This window comes from Artemia sp. Qi Xiang Cuo, chromosome 14 (assembly GCF_049724085.1).
Source record: "Artemia sp. Qi Xiang Cuo chromosome 14, ASM4972408v1, whole genome shotgun sequence".
NCBI classification, from domain to species: domain Eukaryota; kingdom Metazoa; phylum Arthropoda; class Branchiopoda; order Anostraca; family Artemiidae; genus Artemia; species Artemia sp. Qi Xiang Cuo.
Genome location: NC_142807.1, coordinates 47,257,386 through 47,279,962, shown reverse-complemented (window position 1 = coordinate 47,279,962; position 22,577 = coordinate 47,257,386). Strand labels below are relative to the sequence as shown.

General features: G+C 35.7%; 1 protein-coding gene across 6 annotated transcripts in view; it reads left to right on the top strand.

Moving 5' to 3' along the window:
- IntS1 (integrator complex subunit 1) overlaps positions 1–22,577 on the top strand; it is a 131,518-nt gene that overhangs the window by 50,035 nt on the left and 58,906 nt on the right. For all 6 annotated transcript variants that reach the window (XM_089100106.1, XM_089100103.1, XM_089100101.1 and 3 more), the window contains exons 12-16: positions 1,001–1,172; positions 5,152–5,363; positions 11,112–11,271; positions 15,708–16,028; positions 21,255–21,581. In XM_089100106.1, the coding sequence (XP_088956232.1) occupies positions 1,001–1,172; positions 5,152–5,363; positions 11,112–11,271; positions 15,708–16,028; positions 21,255–21,581 (1,192 nt within the window). The remainder of the gene's footprint in view (positions 1–1,000; positions 1,173–5,151; positions 5,364–11,111; positions 11,272–15,707; positions 16,029–21,254; positions 21,582–22,577) is intronic.

Here is a 22,577-nt window from a genome sequence, read left to right as displayed (position 1 = left end):
TACACTAAACTAACTGAAAGTTTTAGTTCCGATGTTGCCTGCAGTATCCCCTGAATGGGGTTTGTTATGTTACAAGTCATAATAGCCACCCATATAGCCATACTCCATCCAAAAGGAGACCTGCATTAAAAAAGAAATTTGTCGGCTCTTATGCTTATTTCCTTAGGTGTTGACTTGTAACACACTGTGAAATACCCTGAATATGTCTATTTCTGTTTTGCATTGTAGATTGATCCCAAAAATTAAAATGTACAAAAAATAAGGCTGAAAATTTGTAGCTCCTTTGTTTTAGCCGCGGTAAACTGTGACTAGATATTTAGTTCCCTAAATGTGCTATTCAGGACTATTTGATTTTTATTGTGAGTTGAGATTACTATAGAAGGCCTTTTAGGAAGGCCTTGTTTAAAAATGGCCTTTTGGGTTTAAGGTTTAATGCATTTGGGTTTTCGTATTAATGTTTTTATTTAGCTGGTACAAAAAAAAAAGAAAAAAAAAAAAGACACGCTTGACTGTATATGTGTTTTTGGATGTCTTTATACGAATTTAAAATAGTTCATGGTAATGTTTATATCATTATGTTTATATTTACTGGTGTCTTTGAACATACTGATGCAGATATTTCTGAGAGAGGATTATAGCAGGCTTTTTTCCACGAAAGCAATTCAAAACATAGAAAAATTGTATTTTAGGCCATAATTCCGCTATTTTTTGGGAAGAGGGTCATTTGGAATAATTGTGTGTCATTCCGCCTGTAGCCCGGTATGCTTTTAATAGCCATAATACTTTAATACTTTCTATGGGCGCTTTCACGGAAGGCAGTCCTATCCTCTTAAAAAAAAGGTAGTTGCCGCGTTTAGCATACAAAATTATTTTGTTCAGCGTATGTTCAGTTGTTGAAATTTGATTTTATTTTTTACATTATTACTTAACTATGGAGTTTACTTCGTTATATTATAAAATTGCCAAAGTAGTACGATAAAATTTTGGCTTTACATTATAGCAATTTCCAGTGGCCTCCTCCAACGTCTCTTGAGTCTTCTGAAGAGGTTCACCTCAAAGAAATGCAAATATCAAGCATAGAAAAGACAACAATATTAGAGTTTGAAGGTCATCTAGCTGCGGCAAGCACCAAGGAAAGCATTACTGAAAATAATAGCAGACTCCTTTTTCAGGTAATTACTACTTTCCAGTATAGAAAATAATCAATTTTATTTAATTGGGTTATAAATAAGCTTTAAAGCTAATCATCTTTTACCCTTTTTAGCTTAAAGCGCATAATTTTTTTTTTCACCCTAAAAATATAATGACCTCCATGGAAGGACTACTTTTTCTACTGCTACTGATACCTCATTCCATTGCACATCAAGTCATATTAGGCCAATTAAACTAAGTAAACTATTCCCTTACCGATCTGTTCTTATGCAGATTGAAATATTCAGTATAATTTGTAGCCCTAGACGGCGGGATCGAACTGCATTTTTGTGGCCTTTTTTTATGTACGGTTACTTAAAGGAGCTCCTGGAACTCTCCATAAGTCTTTTTTCTTAAAAATATATGGCATACCATCCTCAACTTTTCAAAGTATCCACGGTTCAACGAGGTTATTGTTGTGATATTAGCAGACTAAGCTGGGGCTCCAAAGAGGGATGTAGCCAAAATAATTGATTTGTGAGCGTATTAAAGTTTTTCTCTTTTCTCCAGTTTATTTTATTCTTAAAGCTGCTGTAAGACTTATGACGAGTTCAAACGGACTAGTAAAAAAAAGTCTCTCGGTCTATGATTATGGAAAAAAAAAGTATAGTGTTCACGCTGCAATGATTGAAAACCTGAACCCAGAACAGGATGTATCTTAAAAGTAGGAAGAGATTTCTGCGGGTATAAGTTGAAATGCTCTTGGATGGTTTGCAGAAAACCCTGCCATATCCTTAATGCGAATGTAAAAATAGAATTGGTAATGGCCAGCTGTACTATTGTCTACTTGAAGTAAAAGCAAAAACTTGTATTTTTCTGGGAAAAACAACCATTTTTACTGTCACGGAGACTTTTCTTTAGTCTGTATATCTGCATATATTTATCTCCCACCATAAAGCGAAATCTACCTGATGGAATAAAGCGAAGGAGAAAAAAGGAAACCTTCCAATACGAAAGTAACGAATCTAAAAAAGAAAAGAAAGCATAAAGAGGGGCACTAAAAAGTGCTATCAGCATATCACTTATCACTGCTTCAAGTACTGCACTTTTCTACTCTGGACAGCAGTCGCTGAGATTGCTACCCTGTATCGCGAAGACAGAGCGCTATTGTCAGTCCATAGTGACAACGAGAGTCGGACCCTAGTAGAGTTACAGACACTGTTCTTAGTGTAATAACTTTATTACAAGAAAAGCGGCAAAAATGGTGGGAAACCAAAAAGGAGTTGGATTACGTAAATAGTGTGTTTACGCTAGAAAGGTTGAGATGACTAGGATACGTTTTACGGCTGAATGATGTTGCTAAAATTGAAGAAATTGCCAGAAATCGCCAAAGATTGCATAAAATTGGCAAATAAATTACCAAAAATATGACTAACAAATTACCAAAGATTGCTCTTTTGAGCCATCCATCTAGGACCAAAAGGAAAGTAGGTTGTCCCCAAATGGGGTGGGAAGAGATCGTAAGTCAGGATTTGAAGGAAATTGCAACCTCTTGGGAGGGGGTGAAGAGTCATGCCTTGAACAGATTAAGGTGGAGGAGGAGCTTTTGCAGCTGTATTGACCACAGGGGACTTGGTGTTGCTGCAAGTTGTTATTAGTTCCAGCAGTAGTGTGTTTGAACTTGCCCTTACAACTATTCGATAGAATTTCCTCGTTAAAGCTTTGGGTTTTTGTTATATTGTCTCACAAAACCCAAGTGTGTGTTTAAAAATTTTGGTGTTTTTGAGCATGAAGCTCGATTGGATGGATATCTTTCATCAACTTCAAGGCTGCATATGAAGAGACTAGTTCCCTTACAACGATTTTCAATCTAGCAGCTCAAATAAACTGAATCATGATTCTTCCTTAGTTTGGTAAATTCTACGAAACTAGCGGTTTCATGAAGACTCAAAATCGACATAAAAAATTCATTAAGTAGCCTGCAGAAAATGAAAGTCTAATATAGAATAGAATATATTTTATTCACTGCAATGACACATTGCATGCCACATTGCATGACATTAGCATTCCATGACACAAAAAAAAGACCCAAACAAGGATAAAAAAAAACAAAAACAAATAAATAGCAACACAAAATAATTAAGGCAGCAATTGCTGTTTCAGGGTCAATAAATTAAAATGAGTCATAATAAAATTAATATAAGTTAAGAATCAATTTTTTGCGGTTAAAATAGTGACCGTTCTTACAGAATATATCAGAGTATTAAATAAAGTCTCTCAATATTCTTTCATTAGCAAATTTATAATATTAAATTTAAACATAAAATTTAAACACTTTCAAAAATTTGAGAAAAAAGAAATATAATTTGAGTAACCGCAGAGCCATTCAACAAAATACAGGAATGATAGCCTGATACATAAAGTAGCTTATTGGTCTTATCAGGCCGAATATCAACAATAAAAATATCTAATTTTAATCACTGTAAGCACACTTTAGTATTATTCAAAACCAAGAATTAAAAAAAAATCAGAAACTCAATGGCTTCTGCCTAGAGTATGGAGAATTTCAAGTTATGATGCAAATTTCTGAAGTTAGTCTCAGCTATTGCCACGACCATGATACCTACACGACGTTATGTCGCTACATGCATAAGCCATTTTGTAATGTATGGATATTTTATAATCCTGGACAATTCTCTTAGCATGCCTTTTATTTACTGTTTTGATAAATATACCTACCCTGCCTTACTACCCCGCCCTGTTTTGACAAATGGGCCCTATAAATAACTACCCCACCTTACTCCTCCCGAAAAATGGTGTTTATGCGCCAGTCTTCTTATAATCGTGTCAAATATTGTATTGTGTACCAATATACCTTTTTTTTTTAATTTTGTTGTTTTGTAGTAAGTTTAAAGTGCATATTGTAATTGTTTTCAGTGCATAGAATTTTTCTTCAAAATCCTTTCTTTATATCAATGTTTGTTCCCGAATTTCTAAGGGTTTTAAGTCGCTTATAGGGGGGTCTTCAAAGAATCGATTAAACGACTGCAGTTCATTCTAATATAAACAAAAGGTAATTAGATCTTCAATCTACTCTTTATGAATAAAGTAGTTCATTCTCAGTTAGTATGCGGATGTCTATCTTGAATGGCTTCATTTATGCAGCTATTGACCATGTTATTTTTCATCTTTATGTCTATCTGACGAGAACGTGAATTTGGCCGTTTGAGCTGGCGAGTAGCCGTTATTAAATGAACAATTCACTCAGAGAGGCCTAGCTAAATTCAACCTATACTCATGCTACATAGACTGTTTGTAATAGCATTGCCAAAAAGGCAACAAGATGGTAAAGGGGCTCAACGCCCTAGATTAGGCTGAGTTGAGACTATGGAAGGGATGACTTAAATTTGTTTAGAAAAAAAATAGGAAAGAAAAAAAGAAATAAACAAAAAATATAGGTACTAACAAGCCTTGTGTGACGATCATGGCCAATCCAACCTTCCTTTCATCAACCAAACTCACCTCTGAAATTAAAGCTAATTGAAGGGTCTTACCCATGATTCACACTGATGTGTTTTGTTGTTGTTGTTGTTTTTTTTTTTTTTTTTTTTAAGGCTAAACTACTGACAGATAACGGATGCTGGAAAATCGTAAAAATATTCATACCAAAACGGTTAATTGCGAAAACATTGCGAACACGGAAGTGCGAAAACTAGTATGGGATGTTTACAATATAACAGATGCGTTTTTTCTATTTTGCCGCAGCCGTTGAACTGTTATGGCACATAAACCTGCAGCGATAATGGATGAAACTTGACGAATCGTTCAAGAACTGTCCTTTTTGCGAAAAAACTCTGCAGTACGAACCAAGGAATGACACCGCGAAAACTCATATGCGGGAAAGTATCACATGCTCTGTGCTTCCTGAAACGATGCTGTATTCTCTTGAAACGACAGTATTCTTGATAATATCTTTAGAATGTTCTGTATACTAGTAAATAGTGCTTGTTTATCTTTTAGTTGATAACATTTGATCCAACTGGCCGCTATAGGAAGCCTGCGTCAGCATTTCTAGATCAGCTCAGCCTGCTGAATTCCACTTTTCAACTTGGCTCCCTGTTGTCCCGGAGCAGAAAACCTGACTTTCTGTTAGAAATCTTGCGAAGACAAAGCTCTGTGCAATCATTCGCTTGGCTTTCAAATCTTATTAGAACTAATGAAGGAGCTTTAAGGTAAAAATTATCCTATGTCAAACGGTCTTATTTGATTTATTATTTTAGTTATAATAATAGCTGTTACGCGGTTATTGCAGAGGCTCTGTGTTGTTAGAACAATCAGTTGATAATTTGAGTTACCTGTTTTTCAGTATGCTTCATGTGCTTTAAGTTTCTTAGATTTTGTATCAAAGCAATATAACTTTTTCAGTAGCAACTTTCAAACTTATCCTAAAGGGTAGCTAATCCGTTTAGTTGTTATTCCCTTAGACTGAGCTTTATTTACCCATAATCTGCAGGTTGTCAAAGGGGTATATTTGCGATATCTCAGGAATGACTCATTGTGTTAAGTTGAAACTCAAGGAATGGTGCAACAAGCTATGACCAACACTTTGGGATGCACTTGACGAGTTGGCACATTATCTTCACTAACCAGCAACTACAGGATCATCCTATTACTGGCAAGTGCAATTTAAAGTAATGCCAAGGGAGATGTTGAACTGAATGGAAATATACCATGTGCAGCCAAGTTGTCGAAAGAGACTATGTGTGCAAAATATCTTGAATGGCTGAGTGTATTAAGTTGAAACTCTCAGAGAACATTCAACTAAATTAAAAGGCACTATGTGCATCTATGTCCCCTCCTCAACGCCTCGCACTTTACGCAAAAGTTTTTTATTGTTTTAAAAAATAAAGTTGTGAGACAGAGTCAAACTTTAGCGTTTTAATTCACAAACCCCTGAATCACAAAGGCCGTTTAATTAGAATAGATAGCTCTTTTGAAAGCACTAAAAAAAACTGTAGCGTAAAGAGCGAGGTATTGACTTTTGGGGAGAACCTCCTCATATACGTAATAATTTCTGTTCGTTTTAAGTTCTAATGTTGCTTCTTACTTTCAGTTGAAAAAAATTGTTTTTTTTTAAATTTAATTTCTGATCGTTTTTTAAATAAGGCTTGGAAATCCGGCGCCCCCTTCATAGAAATGTCCATTACCCCAAATAAACATCTTCCACGGGAAGATTCTCCCGAGTAACCTCCTCCTCCAGCCCCCCCCCACCAGAAAAAAATACTTCCTTAAAATGTTGGTATACGTCCCAATAACCAATACTATATATAAACAATGGACAAAGTTCATAACTTGCAGCCCTTCCCCTGGGAACTGTGGGGGATTGAGTCATCCGAAAAGACATATTTATTAGATTTTCGACTATGCTGAACAAAATGGCTATCTCAAAATTTTAATTGGGTCACTTTGAGAAAAAAAAGCGCATGGGAGGGGGCCTAGTTGCCCTCAATTTTTGTTGTTCACTCAAGAAGGGCACTAGAACATTTAATTTCCATTCCAATGAGCCAACTTATGATATTCTAGGACCACTGTATCGATTCGATTACCCCTGGGGAAAAGAAAAAAAAACGACAAAAAAACAAAAAAAACAAATAAACACGCATCCGTGATCTTTCTCCTGGTAAAAAATGGAAAATTCCACATTTTTCTAAATAGGAGCTTGAAACCTCTACAGTAGGGTTCTCTGATACGCTGAATATGATGGTGGGATTTTCATTAAGGCTCTATAACTTTCAGGAGGTCTTTCCCCCTTTTTTCGAAAATCAGCCAAATTTTCTCAGGCGCGTAATTTATGATGAGTATAATTTGACTTGATGAAAGTTATATATTTGAAATCAGAATTAAAATCTGATTCTTTTGATATATCTATTGGTATCAAAATTCCGTTTTTTAGAGTTTCGGTTACCATTGAGCCGGGTCGCTCCTTACTTACAGTTCGTTACCACGAACTGTTTGATTGAAAGACATTGTGTGTAACCAGGTTGTCAAAAAAGCATATCTGCAGTATTTCAGAAGCAGCTAATTTTCTAAAGTTGAAACTTTCATAGAATATTTAGAGGGGTGTTGAACTAACTTAAAAGGTAGTTATCCATCCAAATTGTCAAAAGGGTATATCTAAAGAATGTTAAGAACAGCTAAGGGTATCAAGTTGGAACTTTTACGCGATTTTGAACTAAATCAAAGGACATTGTAATCTATGTTATCAAAATGGTGTACCTGCAACATCTCAGGAACAGGTAAGGGTATTAAGTTGAAAATTCTAAAGAATGTTGAGTGCGATGTTGAACTAAATCAAAAAGCACTATTTGCAATCAGGTTGCCAAAAGGGCATATCTACGATATCTCAGGGATAGCTATGGGTAGTAAGTTGAAATTTCCGCGTGTTACGCTTCGCGTAACACGCGGATCGTCAGTGACGTACAGTACTATCTATGAAAATTTTGTATAAATTTTTCAGGGAATTTTGAGGGGGATATTGTACTAAATCAAAAATCACTTTTTGAATCCAGGTTGTCAAAATAGTATATCTGGAATTGGGATTGTGTAATTCTAATGAATGGTGTCTTCACTACAAACAAGAGTATGGCTACTGCCCGTTTCTCTAACGGTTGGGAGGATAGAATTTAAACACAAGCGAAAATTGGATTAAGGATTGGTTGTTAGACCGCGGTTGTTTTCAGGGACTAGGGGTTATGTACTTCTACTGAATGGTGTCTTCACTACAAACAAGAGTATGGTTACTGCCCGTTTCTCTAACGGGAAAAATATAAGGTGTACTGCGTATTTTTCGCTTTACTAAAAGGAATTATATTACAAATATTCTCTTTTGTTCTTATTACAACAATGAAAATTGTAGTGAAACCAGACCAGGATTTACCAATAGGCCCACTAGGCCCTGCGGCTTTCACTATTCCCGAAGTTTTAAGGATTTTTAAGGGAAAAATAATATTTCACTAAATATATTCATGTATGCTAGAGACGAAGCCTGAAGAATGCGAATCCTAAGTTTATCCCTAAATTCTAAGAAAGACTAAAGCACAGTGGTTAAAGTCTGAAAAAAGCAAGTGATTAATTATGCATTGAAGTCTTTTTTTATCAGTTCATTAAATGCTTGATATATCCTCGCTTATGTGAGCACAAGTTAATAAAGTAAAAGCTGGTTCATCAATTTCTTGAACCAGTGTTTTCAAATACCCACCTCTGCTCCTTCCCTAATTCTAAGGCTTTAAAGATCCTGTAAAAATGCTTTTATAATTTAAGGTCTGTCTTACATTTGAAGGTTTTACTTTCAAGCAGAGCTTAGAAATTATTTTTCTTGGGCTATAGGATCTTTCAAGGTAGTTTTAGTAACTTGAGCCAGATTCCAAACAAAACCCAATTCTGTTTTTAAGTTCTATTTTCAACGAATCCTTCGAGCCTTACATGTGGGGATGAACTAGAGTTAAGTGCTTGAAAACATCTTCTCAGGCCTCTTTTTGGATAGTAGATCCATTCCTGAAAGTGAATTTGCATAGCACAATAATTGGTCAAAATGTTTAATTGGCTTTTTAATATCTTGAAAAGCTATTTTACTTAGAACGAAGCTTTCAGGAATGAGTCTAAAGCCCAAATTAGGACCTAAAGGGCTTTTCAATTTTCCCCCTTGATTCCCATCTCTCCTTCTGGGTACTGAATTTTTGTGAGCTCTTAAAAGATTTGCTATGTGTGTAAACTACTCAGGAATGAGTTTCTTACTGTTTTGGTATGAAAAGGTGTTTCCAGCTCATTTCTCACTTTGTCTCTACTTGTAAAGATTGAAAGATTCCATGACAATTTTGATCTCAATGTTGAACAATATTCATATTTGGCTAAAAATCCAGCTCAATTGACAGCAACTTCTATGCCAAGATATGACACCCAAGAGAAGCAGGCTTTAAGATAAGCTTAGTTTGTTATTTTGTTTTTAAGTAGATACATCACAATGTGTAAAGAATTAGGGTTATGGAGGATTGGAGGAAAATGCTAAAACATCCTTCCTATGCCTTAATATTAGTTTTAAATGCATTCCAGAAAGTTTAATTCACCCTGTTCGAGACTTTCCAAGATAGATAAAAGACGAAAGTACAGTTTTACCCCATAATTTTCCAAGGTAGTAGACTGCAACTCTTGTCTGCTTTTGCCCTTGTTCCTTGACAAGGAAGGTCAATATAGGCACAGATGTTTTGGATTGAATCTGTGCAATAGATTAACAGACATCTTTTAATTTTTCAGCTAACAAAATGCTAAAAGTGACTAACATCCCAAGTTATCTTTTAAGAGACAGCACGAGATAAAAAAAAAACTGCTAATTTTGTAGACAAATGTTCTGACTATGAGTTTATGGTAGAAAATAAATATGTTATGCTGGTCTGGCATAGTGATTTACTGTAGTCTTATGAACATAAGCTGATCCCCCCCCCCCCGCAAATATCATTGTCTGAAATTCGGTGATACCTACCAACTTTGGTGAAAATCAAAATCTGTTTTTGAAATGTGCACTTGATATTAACAAGGACCACATTACCCCAGGTTCCTCTGCAACCCCAATCTGATCTGCAACTGAACACTGCATCATGAAAAATGTATGCTTCGAAAGAAGAGATTAAAACAGCGGGAGATGCTGCACTTTCTCAATTGTAGAGTGGAAGATCTACTGACAAATCCTGATAGTAACCGACACCGAGTCTTTCAGCAGAAAGTAGCACCGTCTACAACTTTCGTCCATCCCCAAGATATACTTTCTACTTCAACAGTAGCGAAATTTCACTGTTTCCGAACCTATCATCAAGTACAAGATTGGATTGGGCTTAAGAACACTGCCCTTGATCCTGTGAAATTGATGTGGACACGGCTTCTCCTCTGCATTAACAGTCCAATTTTGTTCTGTATAGATTCAACTTCGTGTAATTATGTTCTCAGACCTTCAAAACAGCGTTCAAAACAAAACAAAGCACATATTCGTGATCTACGTATCAGATTTACCTAGTGCCGACTTTCTATACGTGTAAATTAAGTTGTTTTTGAAAAGTTGTCATTTATAAAAAAGACGAAAAACGGTCTATTTCGCCTCGACCGATTTTGGCCGGTTTCTTAATATGCTGTAAAAAAAAATTTCCCGGTTTGAATGATACCTAAATCAAAACTTCTGCAATTTGTTTGAGGCAACCCCTAAAACTAATATAGATTGACTGCACTATTAGGCAGCACTATTTTGTCACCATGACTGTGGAAAATCGCCTCATAGGTCTGACCAATGTCAGTCCGCACGTTCCTACAATCCTCACCGAAGATGGGGTAAAAATGCCGATTAGCTACCAGTAAAAATAAATCTTAGAAATCTTTGAATCTCAAATCTTTTGTTCTACAGAATTCAACTGTTGGCAGAAAAATTAGGAGCCTTTCAGATTTGACAAAACTTTGTGGAAAAAAGTATTAAAATCACTAGAGAGAACCATCGGAACCATCTGAGGAATAATAATTTTTTTTTTAATCAAAGCTGGTCGCTTAAACCAACTTTTGGCAAGTGATACCACATAGTCATTATTATTATTATATTTTTTTGTATTCTATTGATGAATTGTCATGAACACATAAAGATCTAGTTCGTTTTAGTTCTCACATTTAGTGCAGCTTTCATTGTTTGAAAAGGAATAAACACCTGAGCCTTAAAAACTCCTTTTAGAAGTTTCGTTAATTTTAAAACTATACAGGAAAACATTGTTCAGATAAGTTTGTTTATATAATTTGGAACTGCAATAAATGGCGGAGCAGCCATTATCATGTTTCCTGCCAAATATTAGATTTTATTCTTCATTATAAGCCTAGGCACTAATTAATCATTAATAAAATACGAAAATTAAAAGAGAAATAGTGTCCTTTTTAACTGTTTTTTACTGTTTCAGCTTGTTGCCTGTTCAATGTCTCTGTGAATTTTTGCTGCATGAATGTCAGCAAATTACGTCAGCAGCTGATTCATCATTGTTTCTTGAACGGCACAAAAATTTGATTTTATACCTACGTTCCTTCCTTTTCGGTGAAGATACAGAGATTCCGGCGATTCAGGTTGGATTTTTATTATGTCAATGTCGGTAATTCAGCAGGCTTAGGTTATAGTCTGTGAAGTATTCAGGAGAGGAGAGAAAATAAAATTATTTGCAGTTCTCTTTCAAACCAATCGAATTATTTCTTAGATTGATTAATGACGGCCGCCTGTCTGACCGAGGAATGTTTGTAGCCTTTTACTTAATAGTGAAGCCAGTTTGTTTTAAAGAACCTCTAACGCACGGCCTCTAAAACGTTCTATCGCAATAATTAGATCCCTAGAACAAGTCTCAAAATACCTGGGGGTAGTGGTACATCCCCACGAACAAAAACTATTCCTTACATTCTCCGAACTTTGGCATCTACTCATAAAATGTTCTAGATAATCCCCATACTCCCTACAAAGGGGGAAGGCACACTTATCTCACGGGTCATCATCGCAATATGAATCCCAATGTCACTAACGCAGTGTCACACAATTTTCTTGCACCTGCAGCCAATACCTAAGCGCCCTCCACAGTAGGGTCAGTCTCGAGTAAAACTTCATACATCAGTTTAATCTGCTTATAAAATCTTAGTGTGCTTGACTTCTCAACACCAGTATGCTAAAGCTTAATCTTCTGGTCCCAAAGGCGTAATTCCAACATACCAAGGAAATCATCAGGTTTACAATGGGAACTTTGACCCTCATTCCATGCCCACAAAAAGCCAGTTTATTATCCAGCGGTGCTTTAACCTGTTTTGGCCATATTGCCTTTTTAAACGAATTCAACATCTCATTGTTGACACATCTCGGCTTTAAAACAGACGTATTCCATGATGCTGGCCATCTGCACGAAACCAAGACCACATTAAACAAACTTAAGGGAATTGGCCTTAGGGGGCCAATCAATTTTTTTTACCTAGAGCGAATCCCATCAGTACCCGGAGAAGATCCTCCACAGTGACTCTTGATACTTTGCTTCAACTCTTTCTCTGATATCTCTGATAGCTTTCTCTGATCTTTCTCTGATAGCTGTTAAGAATAGAATCCACGTCCACTGAATCAATTGATTCTCCATACGCTTGTGGGTTAATGGGTGGGGTTGCTAATTCCCTATAACCCTCCAGGTTTTTAAAATATATGTAGTCATAAAGTCCGGAATTAACGTCTGGGATCACCCTTGACTAGTCAGGTGGCGCACGCAAAGACTTCCAAAACTATTTCATACTGGCCGATTTGTAGGCTTGAAAACAATTTTCTTGTTCTCCAATTTGATATAAAAGTTTCTTCCTTTTTAGTAAAGCCTTGTGTTGCTTTCTAAATAATCTTAATGCTAATAGGGGCTCATGTCGTTGCTCTGACCCAATAGTATTTTATATCTTCTTTAATAAACTAAATAGGCCCACCTTTTTAAGTTAACACTCGTCAGCAAAAGGGCCGATTTTCGGCGGTATTGGTTTCAGAACCCAGCCAACCCCTTCATTAGGAAATTGTGTCAGGGAGACAATAATTACATTGGAGTCCATAAAATAAAAGTTCAAAATAGGGATAAAATACTTTTTAATAGACAGTGTATAGAAAATTCACAAAAAATCCAGATATTTTGGTCACATACAATGACCGCCATGAGTAGTAAAACTTCCAAGGAAGTTTCAAGTAAACCTTTAACTTATCCGAAATCTCTTCCAGGCCAAGTTGATCTTTAAACGTTTTCGTTTCTTCCTCAGTCCAATCGTGACGTAACCTTCTTGCTACTAAGACTCGAGTTTTGCGGTTCACTGGGGGGAGAGAAGTAAAATTAGATGCCCTACTAATTTAGAGAGAAAGTGTTATCGGAAAATGACCGGAGCCCAGCGCGTGGAGAACCTCAAAATCCAAGACGTAAGAAGCGAACACCACATTTACCAAAGTATAATCAATGAATCTGGGGTTCGCCCACGAGAAGCAAGTGTACTCATGTCTACCTCTATGCTTGCCAATTAGTCCATTACAAATTTGCTAGGTGATTTTCTCCGCCATAATACCCCCTCCCCCCCACCGATATCTATTCTCCGAGACAGGTCGTCGCTGCTCTTTGGCATTCTGAAGACCTCCAGTAGTATTTCTGCATTCTCATCTAAAAAAGAGGATTTATTTCAAATAAATTGAAAGTATTCGCGTTAAAATCATCTACTACAACCAGACAGTCCCCTGGACACTTAGGTTTCATAAAACCTGTTTCTTCATGTAGCATAATCCATGTATCTTCAAAGGAGTGTAAACTATTTTACGGCGCAAGATATGCAGAACCAACAATAGAAAAGGTATTTTCACACTTAAATCTACCCACACTATATTCTCTGATCGACTGGCAAGTCTTACTGCGGAAGAAAATGACGTCTGGCTAAAAGCCATGATCACATCACCATAATTTCGGTTGCTCTTAGAGATTTCTGTATTCACTGCAAAAAAGGTTTTGCAAATCGGGAAAGTATTTTTCTGTAATATTAAATAATGTTTTGCCTATCAAAAGGCTTTGCGAGTAATAATCCCATCGGTCCCCATCAGATGCACATACTATCACGTTATATACGTCACTTCGTTGATATTTTGAGCACCGGTTTCTTTTTTGGGGGGGGGGGCAAATTAGCTAGTTGCTGCCCCGACTTTAGATCCATAGAAGCACGTACTGGGTACTGAAGAACTGATTTCGGTTTTACTGTCATTTTTCAACGATTTCTGAATTTGGAAAAAAGAGACATTTCGTATTTTGGAAGCTCGAATTTATCAACTGTCTTGAAAACGAAATGAGCTAATGTAAAGTGGGTCTTAACATTAAATTAAGTATCTTCTTTTTTGAAAGGAATTGGGGGGGGGGGGGGGTATGCTTATCCGTTTGACAAAAATGCCGTACATTATAAATTGTCTTAGAGTGATCTCAATGCTCCCTGTAAAATTAAAACGCGGGCCTCTTTTCCTCCTCCAAGGTATTAAGAGGAGTATACCCTTATAATGTGACTATAACAATATTTTAGCTGTAAAATACGGATGATGGACAAATCTAATGGCTGAATTAAAGGATTTTACATTTGTTTGCACTATAGTAGGAATAGAAACAAGTTTCTCTCGTCCGAAAAATGTGTTTTTGAGAACGCTTCTGTCAAAAGTTATGAATTTTGAAGTATAAAAGTAGTTTAAAATATTTAGACAATGTCCGTCTCGTATTTAGCATAGTAAACATCAATTTGAATATCAATGTGATTGTTATGGGAAAAAATGATTTATGTGTCCTGAATATTTTGCATAAGCACATGAAAACGAAGGAATATCTACAGATTTAACCCCGCCCCCCTCCTGAAAAAAATGGAACAAGGCCCATAACAGCAAAATTAATATCAAGACGTTCCTGGTCTGTCTTGTCCTTAATGTCAGAGAAATAAGAAAGAGTAAGATTAAAAGGCCATGAAATCCCCCCCCCCCCAAAACAACAAGAAAAAGAAGGTAAAACAGCATAAAATTGAGAAAACCAAGAATAAATAAGTGACCAGGCAAAAAGAGAGTAATCTTTTTATCAATTAGTTTTTTCTTAGATAATATTTTCCGGTGTTTATAATATTAAATACGTGGATTTTAACCGCTAGTTAAATCCAAGCCCTAAAGAAGAAAAAGAAGTCAAATCTAAGAGAGGTTAATTGTAGTTCTTAATGAAAAATGACCAAATTGATACCTTTTTTATATTCTATGAAGTTCGTGAAATGTTCTGGATTTTCAATGGATCAAATTTACAAAACAAAATCGAAACATTTAGTTCGAAACCATATTTTGAGAAAATTTCAAAGCGTCATATATGCAAAAAATTTAGGTATGTGTTAATATACACGGAGGTAGGTTTATTTAATAGAAGTAAAAAAATTTATGTTTTCCCACAGACTTTCCTTGCTATGAAGAATTACAACAAGTCGAACTAGTTGTAGAAAATTCAAATCAGGATTCAAATGTTTGAATAATCGTTATGTCAAGATTGTTTTATGTTAGTAGTAATCAGTAAATCAGTTTATTTCACAAAAATTAGACAAAGTAAATACAAAGTTATCCCCAGCAGGGATCTATGACCTATTAAAAGAGCAGAAGACATTAAATTGCAATTGCTAATAACTTCAGAGATAATGATAAAAACTGCAAAAGAGGGATGAAAATATTTAAGCTGAAATTCTATATTTTGGGAGTCCTTTTTCTAGAATTTGGTATCAAAAGGCTGGCCCGAAACAGCAAATAGATTTTCTGTATTAAAATATCCAGTTTAAAAAAAACTTGCCCAATACATGAATAACCTTAATTTCAGTCAATAGTGTATTTTTCTCTTTGTTATTTGTTGCAACTTGTAATAAACATAAGTGAACTGTGTTTGCTCTAATTTTTCTTCTATATAAATACAAAAAAAAAAACAATGATCGGAAGTAATTTCCAAGTTTAAAACTCTTATTCATGTTTGTAGGAGGTTGCCGAATATTTTCTTAGAAGAATTCATTCATCTCATACGATAACTAGGAGAAATGCATTTAGAGCCTTGAAGCTACTATTACTGCCACCTGTTGATTTAGAAGTGGAAATATATGCTAAATCAGATGTCAGTTGTGTTCTCCAGTACCTTCCTAAGATGCCAAGATTTGATGCTATTCGAAGTATTACAATGAGCGCATTTGCTCAAGTTTGTCTTGTGGAAACTGAGGCTAGCTTTATCATCTCCTACCTTGAATTTTTGGTATCTGGAATAAATGATTATGATGACCTTGATAAATTCGGTGAATTGATTGTTGTAAGTATTTAGTTTCAATGTCAATGACATTCAAGATAAATGTAATAGTTTGTTATTGTTGACTAAATTATCACAGCCCATAAACTTTTATTCTTCTAAACTTTCATGTTAATTTGGGAGATACCAGGTTTGCCCCCCCCCCTTGTGCTTTTTTGGGTCTATACCCTGTATCCCAGCTAAAATTCTAACTCATGCAACGTGTATACAAAGGAACCATTGACATAAATCAAGGAAAATCCGAAAAAATATTGTCATAGCTAAGAAACAAAATGTTAAACTATAGAAGACTTGTAAAAATTTTCTAAGGTAATTAAATTAGTCAAATAAGGCTAATTAGTTAAGAAAAGGGGAAGATATATTCTGCTTCTTTTGTCAAATGACGATAGAAGTTCTTATACCCAATTCAATAAGATGCGCCCTAATTTTTATGTGATAGCTGCTTGGATACGTTGTCGCTAAACAATAAGACTATTGGATGGAAGAAACATTGCACTTTACAGAGTCTATGCTAACGTGTCAGATTGACCAGACTATGCTAATTATTTTAACAATATGACAGAAATAAACGCAAAGTTATTGAACGATATTGGGAATCATAGGCAGCGCAATAGCGCTGCTTAAGTAAAGAATGATGTGGGCACAATGTATTATTTTTTTTTTTCTGGTCTTAGACCAGGGCACTTCGTATCGAAGGAGTTGTCGTAGAAACTTTGAAAAGGGCTCATTCGGTTGGAAATTAGAGTGAATAGTGCCCTTTTTAATAGTCGAAAGTTATTGTAGAGCAAGTAGCCCCCCCCCCTCCCCCACGCCCATCATTGCCCCAAACACATCCAATCAAAATTTTGAGATAGCCAGTTTGTTCAGCGTAGTTGATTTCTAGATAGAAAATATGTTTTTGAAGAGGACACTCCCCCATAGCCTCCAGGGCAAGGGTTGTAAGTTTTTGCCCTGGGGGTAAATAAGGTTTTTTTAGAAAGTGTTGTCGTAGATGCTTAAAAAAAAAGGCTCATTAGATAGGAAATTGAAAGTGCTAATGCCCTTTTTAAATGTCAGCACTGATTGTATGGCACCTAAACCTTTTCTTACGGCTACCTTTTCCCCAAACACGTCCACTAAAAATTCTGTTACAATCACTTTAATAAACATAGTTGTAATATCTGGAAATGAGGTGTTCAAGGAAGACAACCCCCCCCCACAGCCCTCAGGGCAAGGTTTGCAAGTTATGCCCTGGGGGCACATAAGCTTTTTATAGAACACGTTGTCATAGATACTTCGAAAAGGGCTCATTTGATCGGAAGCCGAAATGGTTACTGCCGTTTCAAATAGTTGGAAGGAATTGGAAGGCATCTAACACCCCGTCCACGCCCACCATTTCTTCATACACATCCAATCAAAATTTTCAGAGCTAGCCATTTTCTTTCAAGCAGTTTAAACTTCAAGAAGTTATACCTTTGAGCTGGACACTCCCCCCACAGTCTTAAGTGCAAGGGTTATAAGTTATACCCTGGAGGGCATATAAGGTTTTTATTGAAATCTTTATCGTAGAAACTTGAAAAAGGGCTCATTCGATTGAAAATTTAATGGGCTAGTACCCTTATCAATAGTCGAAAGTGATTTAAGGGCAAGTAACCCCCCTCTCATGCCCACCTTTTCACCAAACACATCCAATCAAATTTTTAGATAGCCATTTTGTACAATGTAGTTGAAAGTTCTGGAAATTAGGCCTTTGAGAATGACAACCCTCCGCCCCCTCAAAGCCCTCAGGGTAAGGGTTGTAAGTTATGCTGTGGGGCATATAAGGTTTTTATTGAAAGCGTTGTCGTAGAAACTTCAAAAGGGCTCATTCAATTGGAAATTGAAAGGGCTAGTACCTTTTTTAAAAGTCGAAAGGGATTGGAGAGCAACTAACGCCCCTCTCACGCCTACCATTTTCTCAAACACATCCAGTCAAAACTTTGAGATATCCATTTTGTTCAATGTAGTTGAAAGTTCTTGAAATTAGGTATGTTAGGATGATAACCCCCTCAGAGCCCTCAGTGCAAGGGTTGTAAGTTATGCCCTGGGGGCATATAAGGTTTGTATAGAAAGTTGTTGTAGAAATTTCAAAAAGGGCTCATTTGATTTGAAATTGAAATTGCCCTTTTTAATAGTCGAAAGTGAGTGGAGAGTAATTAACCCCCCTCTCACGCCCACCATTTCCCCAAGAACATTCAATCAAAGTTTATAGATAGCCATTTTGCTCAACGTACTTGAAAGTTCTGGAAATTAATTATTTAAGGATGCCAAACCCCCCAGAGCCCCCGGGGCAAAGGTTGTAAGTTATGCCCTGGGGGCATATAAGGTTTTTTATAGATAGAGTTGTCGTGAAAACTTCAAAAGGGGCTCATTCAATTGAAAATTGAAAGTGCTAGTGTCATTTTCAATAGTCGAAAGTGAGTTGAGGGTAACTAAACTCTCTCTCACGCCCACCATTCCCCCAAACACATCCAATCAAAATTTTCAGATATCCATTTTTTTTTTATAGTTGAAAGTTCTGGAAATTAGGTCTTTGAGGATGACATCCCTCCCTCCCCCCCTCCAGTCCGCAGGACAAGGGCTGCAAGTTTTACCCTTGTAGCATATAGGGTTTTTATTGAAATTGTTGTCGCGGAAACTTTATATTCGCTAATTCTATTAGAAGTTAAAAGGGTTGTGGCCTTTTTAAGATCAAAAAGAGATCAGAGAGTGACTAACGCCCCCCTCACGCCCACCATTTCCCCAAACACATCCAATGTGGGTATAATGTATTATTTTTTTGTTGTTGTTGTTTAGACCAGGGCATTTTGTATCGAAGGAGTTGTCGTGGGAACTTCGAAAAGGGCTCATTCGATTGAAAATAGAAAGGACTGATGCCCTTTTTAATAGTCGAAAGTGATTGGAGGGCAATTAATCCCCCTCCCCCGTCCACCCTCTCATTTGCCCATTATGTTTAAAAAGTAAATGTTGTCTTAAGATTAAATCAAAATGCACTGTTTTAATGCTGATTCCCAATAAGACATCTCAGCAGTATCCCAAGAACGACTGAGGGTATTATGTTCAAACTTTCAGGGCTACTTCTGCTTTTACAGTTTAACCAAATCAAAAGAGCGTAAGTGTATCCAAGCTATCAAAGAAAGTAAACAGATTTTTTTGCGAATTGTATCAAGTTTTTCATTTCAGGTCAACTAGAGGAGGTATGAACTAAATTAAACACTACTATTTGTGTCCAGATTTTTAAAAGGGTGTATTTTGTTAAGAATTGCTGAAAATTTTTGTCAAGCATACAAATAGCAAGCCAAACTATAAAGTATTAAAAGAAACGAAAAGCTTTAAAATATTATTTTCTTTTTCCCTGAAAAGACTATGTCAATATAAAACGAACAGAAATATAAATGTTTTTATTTTTTTAACTTTAATAAATCAAATAATATTAACATTTTGATTACTAAATATCAGTATATGTATATTAAACTGACAATGCACATTCACTTGTATTGTTCCAGTAAAATGCAAATTTTGTTCTTGCCTTGGGAAGGCATAGGGGTTTTGCGCCCAACTTAAGTTAATATCTGCACGTTTTGAGTTTGACTCGGTTATTTATTGTAATTTCTGTTCGTTTCTGGTTTCATTTATTTATCGATGCTGATTTGTGGTAGTTTCATGCTTGGTAGATTATTTGATTTCATTTTTGCTCATTTTTTGTTTAATTTCTTGTTTCTTTACCTTTCTTTGAAAAACTTATTTTGTGGAAAAAGTTTGTTTAATTAATGCCATTAAATAGCTAAGAAAAAGCAACAAAAGAGATCTTCTGAGGGATTGCCAAAAAATTGCTTTTTGCTTTTGTATTTCATGAATTATTGCTGCTGCTGTTGTAAATAATTCATAAAACTTGTTCAAGATTATCCTAGCTATACAAGTTTTTCAATTTAGTTGCGGCTATTTAACGATCCATATTATTGAAACTTAATTTTGAAAATAACGTTTTAAAAAACTGTCGGACAGGGGTGCCAATTGGCGCCGTTCAGGGATTTTTTACGCTGGATTTAGCGTATTTTTCAATTTTTTTTTAATCGAAACCACGGTTGAAAGGAAGAACAGTGACTTCTCGGTTACTTATGAAGTTTTACTCTTGAGGATTTAAGCTTTTAAGAAGTGATCTACGATCAAGATTTAGGCCTTAAGCTTCTGGATCCATCCCATTCGTACTCTGACTATAATTTATAACTTACTATAGTTAGTTAACTGTAGTTAACTTCAGTACAGTTGACTGTAGTTGGTTTTCTAACTTTACAATTAACTATACTTTATAACTAACTAAGTAAGCAACTATGTACCCTAACTAATTAACTAACCTACTATATATAATAATCCACCAACTAAATATAATTTACATCTCACTAACTATAGCAATAGTTTAGCATTTCTTTGTCGTTCTTTGAATTTATTCCATTATATTTTAAAAATCTTTTTAATGTAGGTCTTAACTTTGGAAAAAAGCTTAAATTTGATTTGGCTTATTTTGGACTATAGGCTGTGGCATACAGCCCTCCGAAATTGAGACGGACTACAAGCCAAATTTGAATTAAGCCTTGGTTTCTCATAACTTTTCGAGCCTATGAGCTCGGAAGTGGTGGAAGTTGGGGCATAGAAATACCTTTTAGGACTCTAATTTGGGCATTAGGTAATTTATGAACAGTTTATTTGTCTAGTACAACAACTTTCTGAGTTTGCCAGAAGTCTCTCTTCTTCAATTTTACCGAAAATATTTTTTAATATAATAATGAAAGGATGTAACAATTTACAGAATGTATCACAGTAAGCATTTCTCATATTTACACATTTTACAGTCGCTTTAGGTTGATCTGCATATTTGTCAAATTTCTTCTTAGCAGTGATAGATATAGAAACATTTCTTTTCAACATTTATGATGAAAAAAATAAATAAAAGGTCAAAAACCAAACCAAGATAAATGAAAATTTTTGCCGCATCCACAAATATTTCTCAAATCCATTTGAGCCTCATTGTACGTTATTGTTTAACATGTACTAGTCCAGTTTTTTTGTATGATTGCCATTTAGTTGAAATTTATTCTTGACTACAATATTTTTTATAAATATAATGATTTAGATTGTGAGTAGTTTGCTTTAACGCATTTTTTGTGGTTTTATTGTATTTCTCGTGTGTTTTATTCTCTGCTTCTCTCATAGGATTTGTCTCAGCTTTTGGTTGAACGAGGAACAATGTTAAATGCCGTTATCCTGAAGCATAAACATGGACTTCGAGCAATTGACTTTTTAACCACTTTGTTTCTCAAGTACACACATCGTATTGCAAATCCACCGAGGCCTTTGTATGCTTGGGGGCCTGACACTGATTTGATATTTGTTCGTTTTCCTAATGGCCAGGCCACAACGGTTAGTATCCTAGTGGTGCATGCAGTGGCAATACTTCTGGCGTTTGGTCCTGGTGCTACACACCACCTTTTTGGACAGCTATTAGACTTTTGGTTTCCGGAAAGTGGAGAACTTCCACAGGTTTGCTATAATTTTTTTTTCTTTTGTTTTGGCATTAAGATGTCCAATCAAGTGCTTGTATTCGTATTATTTAGCTACGATTTTCAAGAAAAAGATGAAAGATTTTTATAACCGTATAATAGTTTTAAATTTCTTAGTACATCTTCCACTCTCATCTCTTTCGATCTTGCTCCGCTCCCAGCTTACGCGCTGTTTCCTTAAATAAATATTTAGGAATGACTTCTTAGGGCCTCGATTTATTCTGGCAAGCATTCTATTCAGTCAAGCTGACACGTACATAGGATTTTTTGCGGGGAGGGGGCGGACTTCATGATTTCTAGTCTTTCACCCGTAATCACCTTAATTTTTATGGGGCTTATCGGGTTTTGTTGCTATTTGGAGGAATTTGTCTCCTCCTCCCCCCCCCCCTGCTTACATCCCTCTCGTCGACCGTAAATAAAATTAAGTTTAAATTGAATTTTTTTACTGAGTAAATTTATCATATCTTAGCTCAGTACCGCAATGCAGGCTGATTTCCTGTTAGTCCCTTTTCCTTACCATCATTACGTCATTGATCAAAGTATAAACTGATCGCAATCTAGTCCATTGCCACCGTACGAATATATTCCTATTTGTCTGATACAAGTCAGATACAAATTTTATACATAAAAAAGCCAAATAGTGGTTTTTAAAAGTGTTTAAAAACGAATTTTCTCGACATTATTTACCGTTTAAATGTAAAATTTCATAATAAAAAGTTTAACGTTATTGATAATGATAAGGAAATGGACGGACTTCTCTAATCTAATCCGATAATAGCACAGATCTATTCTTTACTCAGTTTGGCGCGTTTGTGTTCACCATCTGTTTAATCTATTTAATCTTTAGGGAGCAACAATGTTCAAAACAAGCCCCTTTCATCCCCACCAAAATATTGAAAAAAAAATTATAGGGGAATAGTTTGGTTTGTTCCGTGTATTTTGAGTTTCGTGTGTTTTGTTTATGCTTGGCACTGTT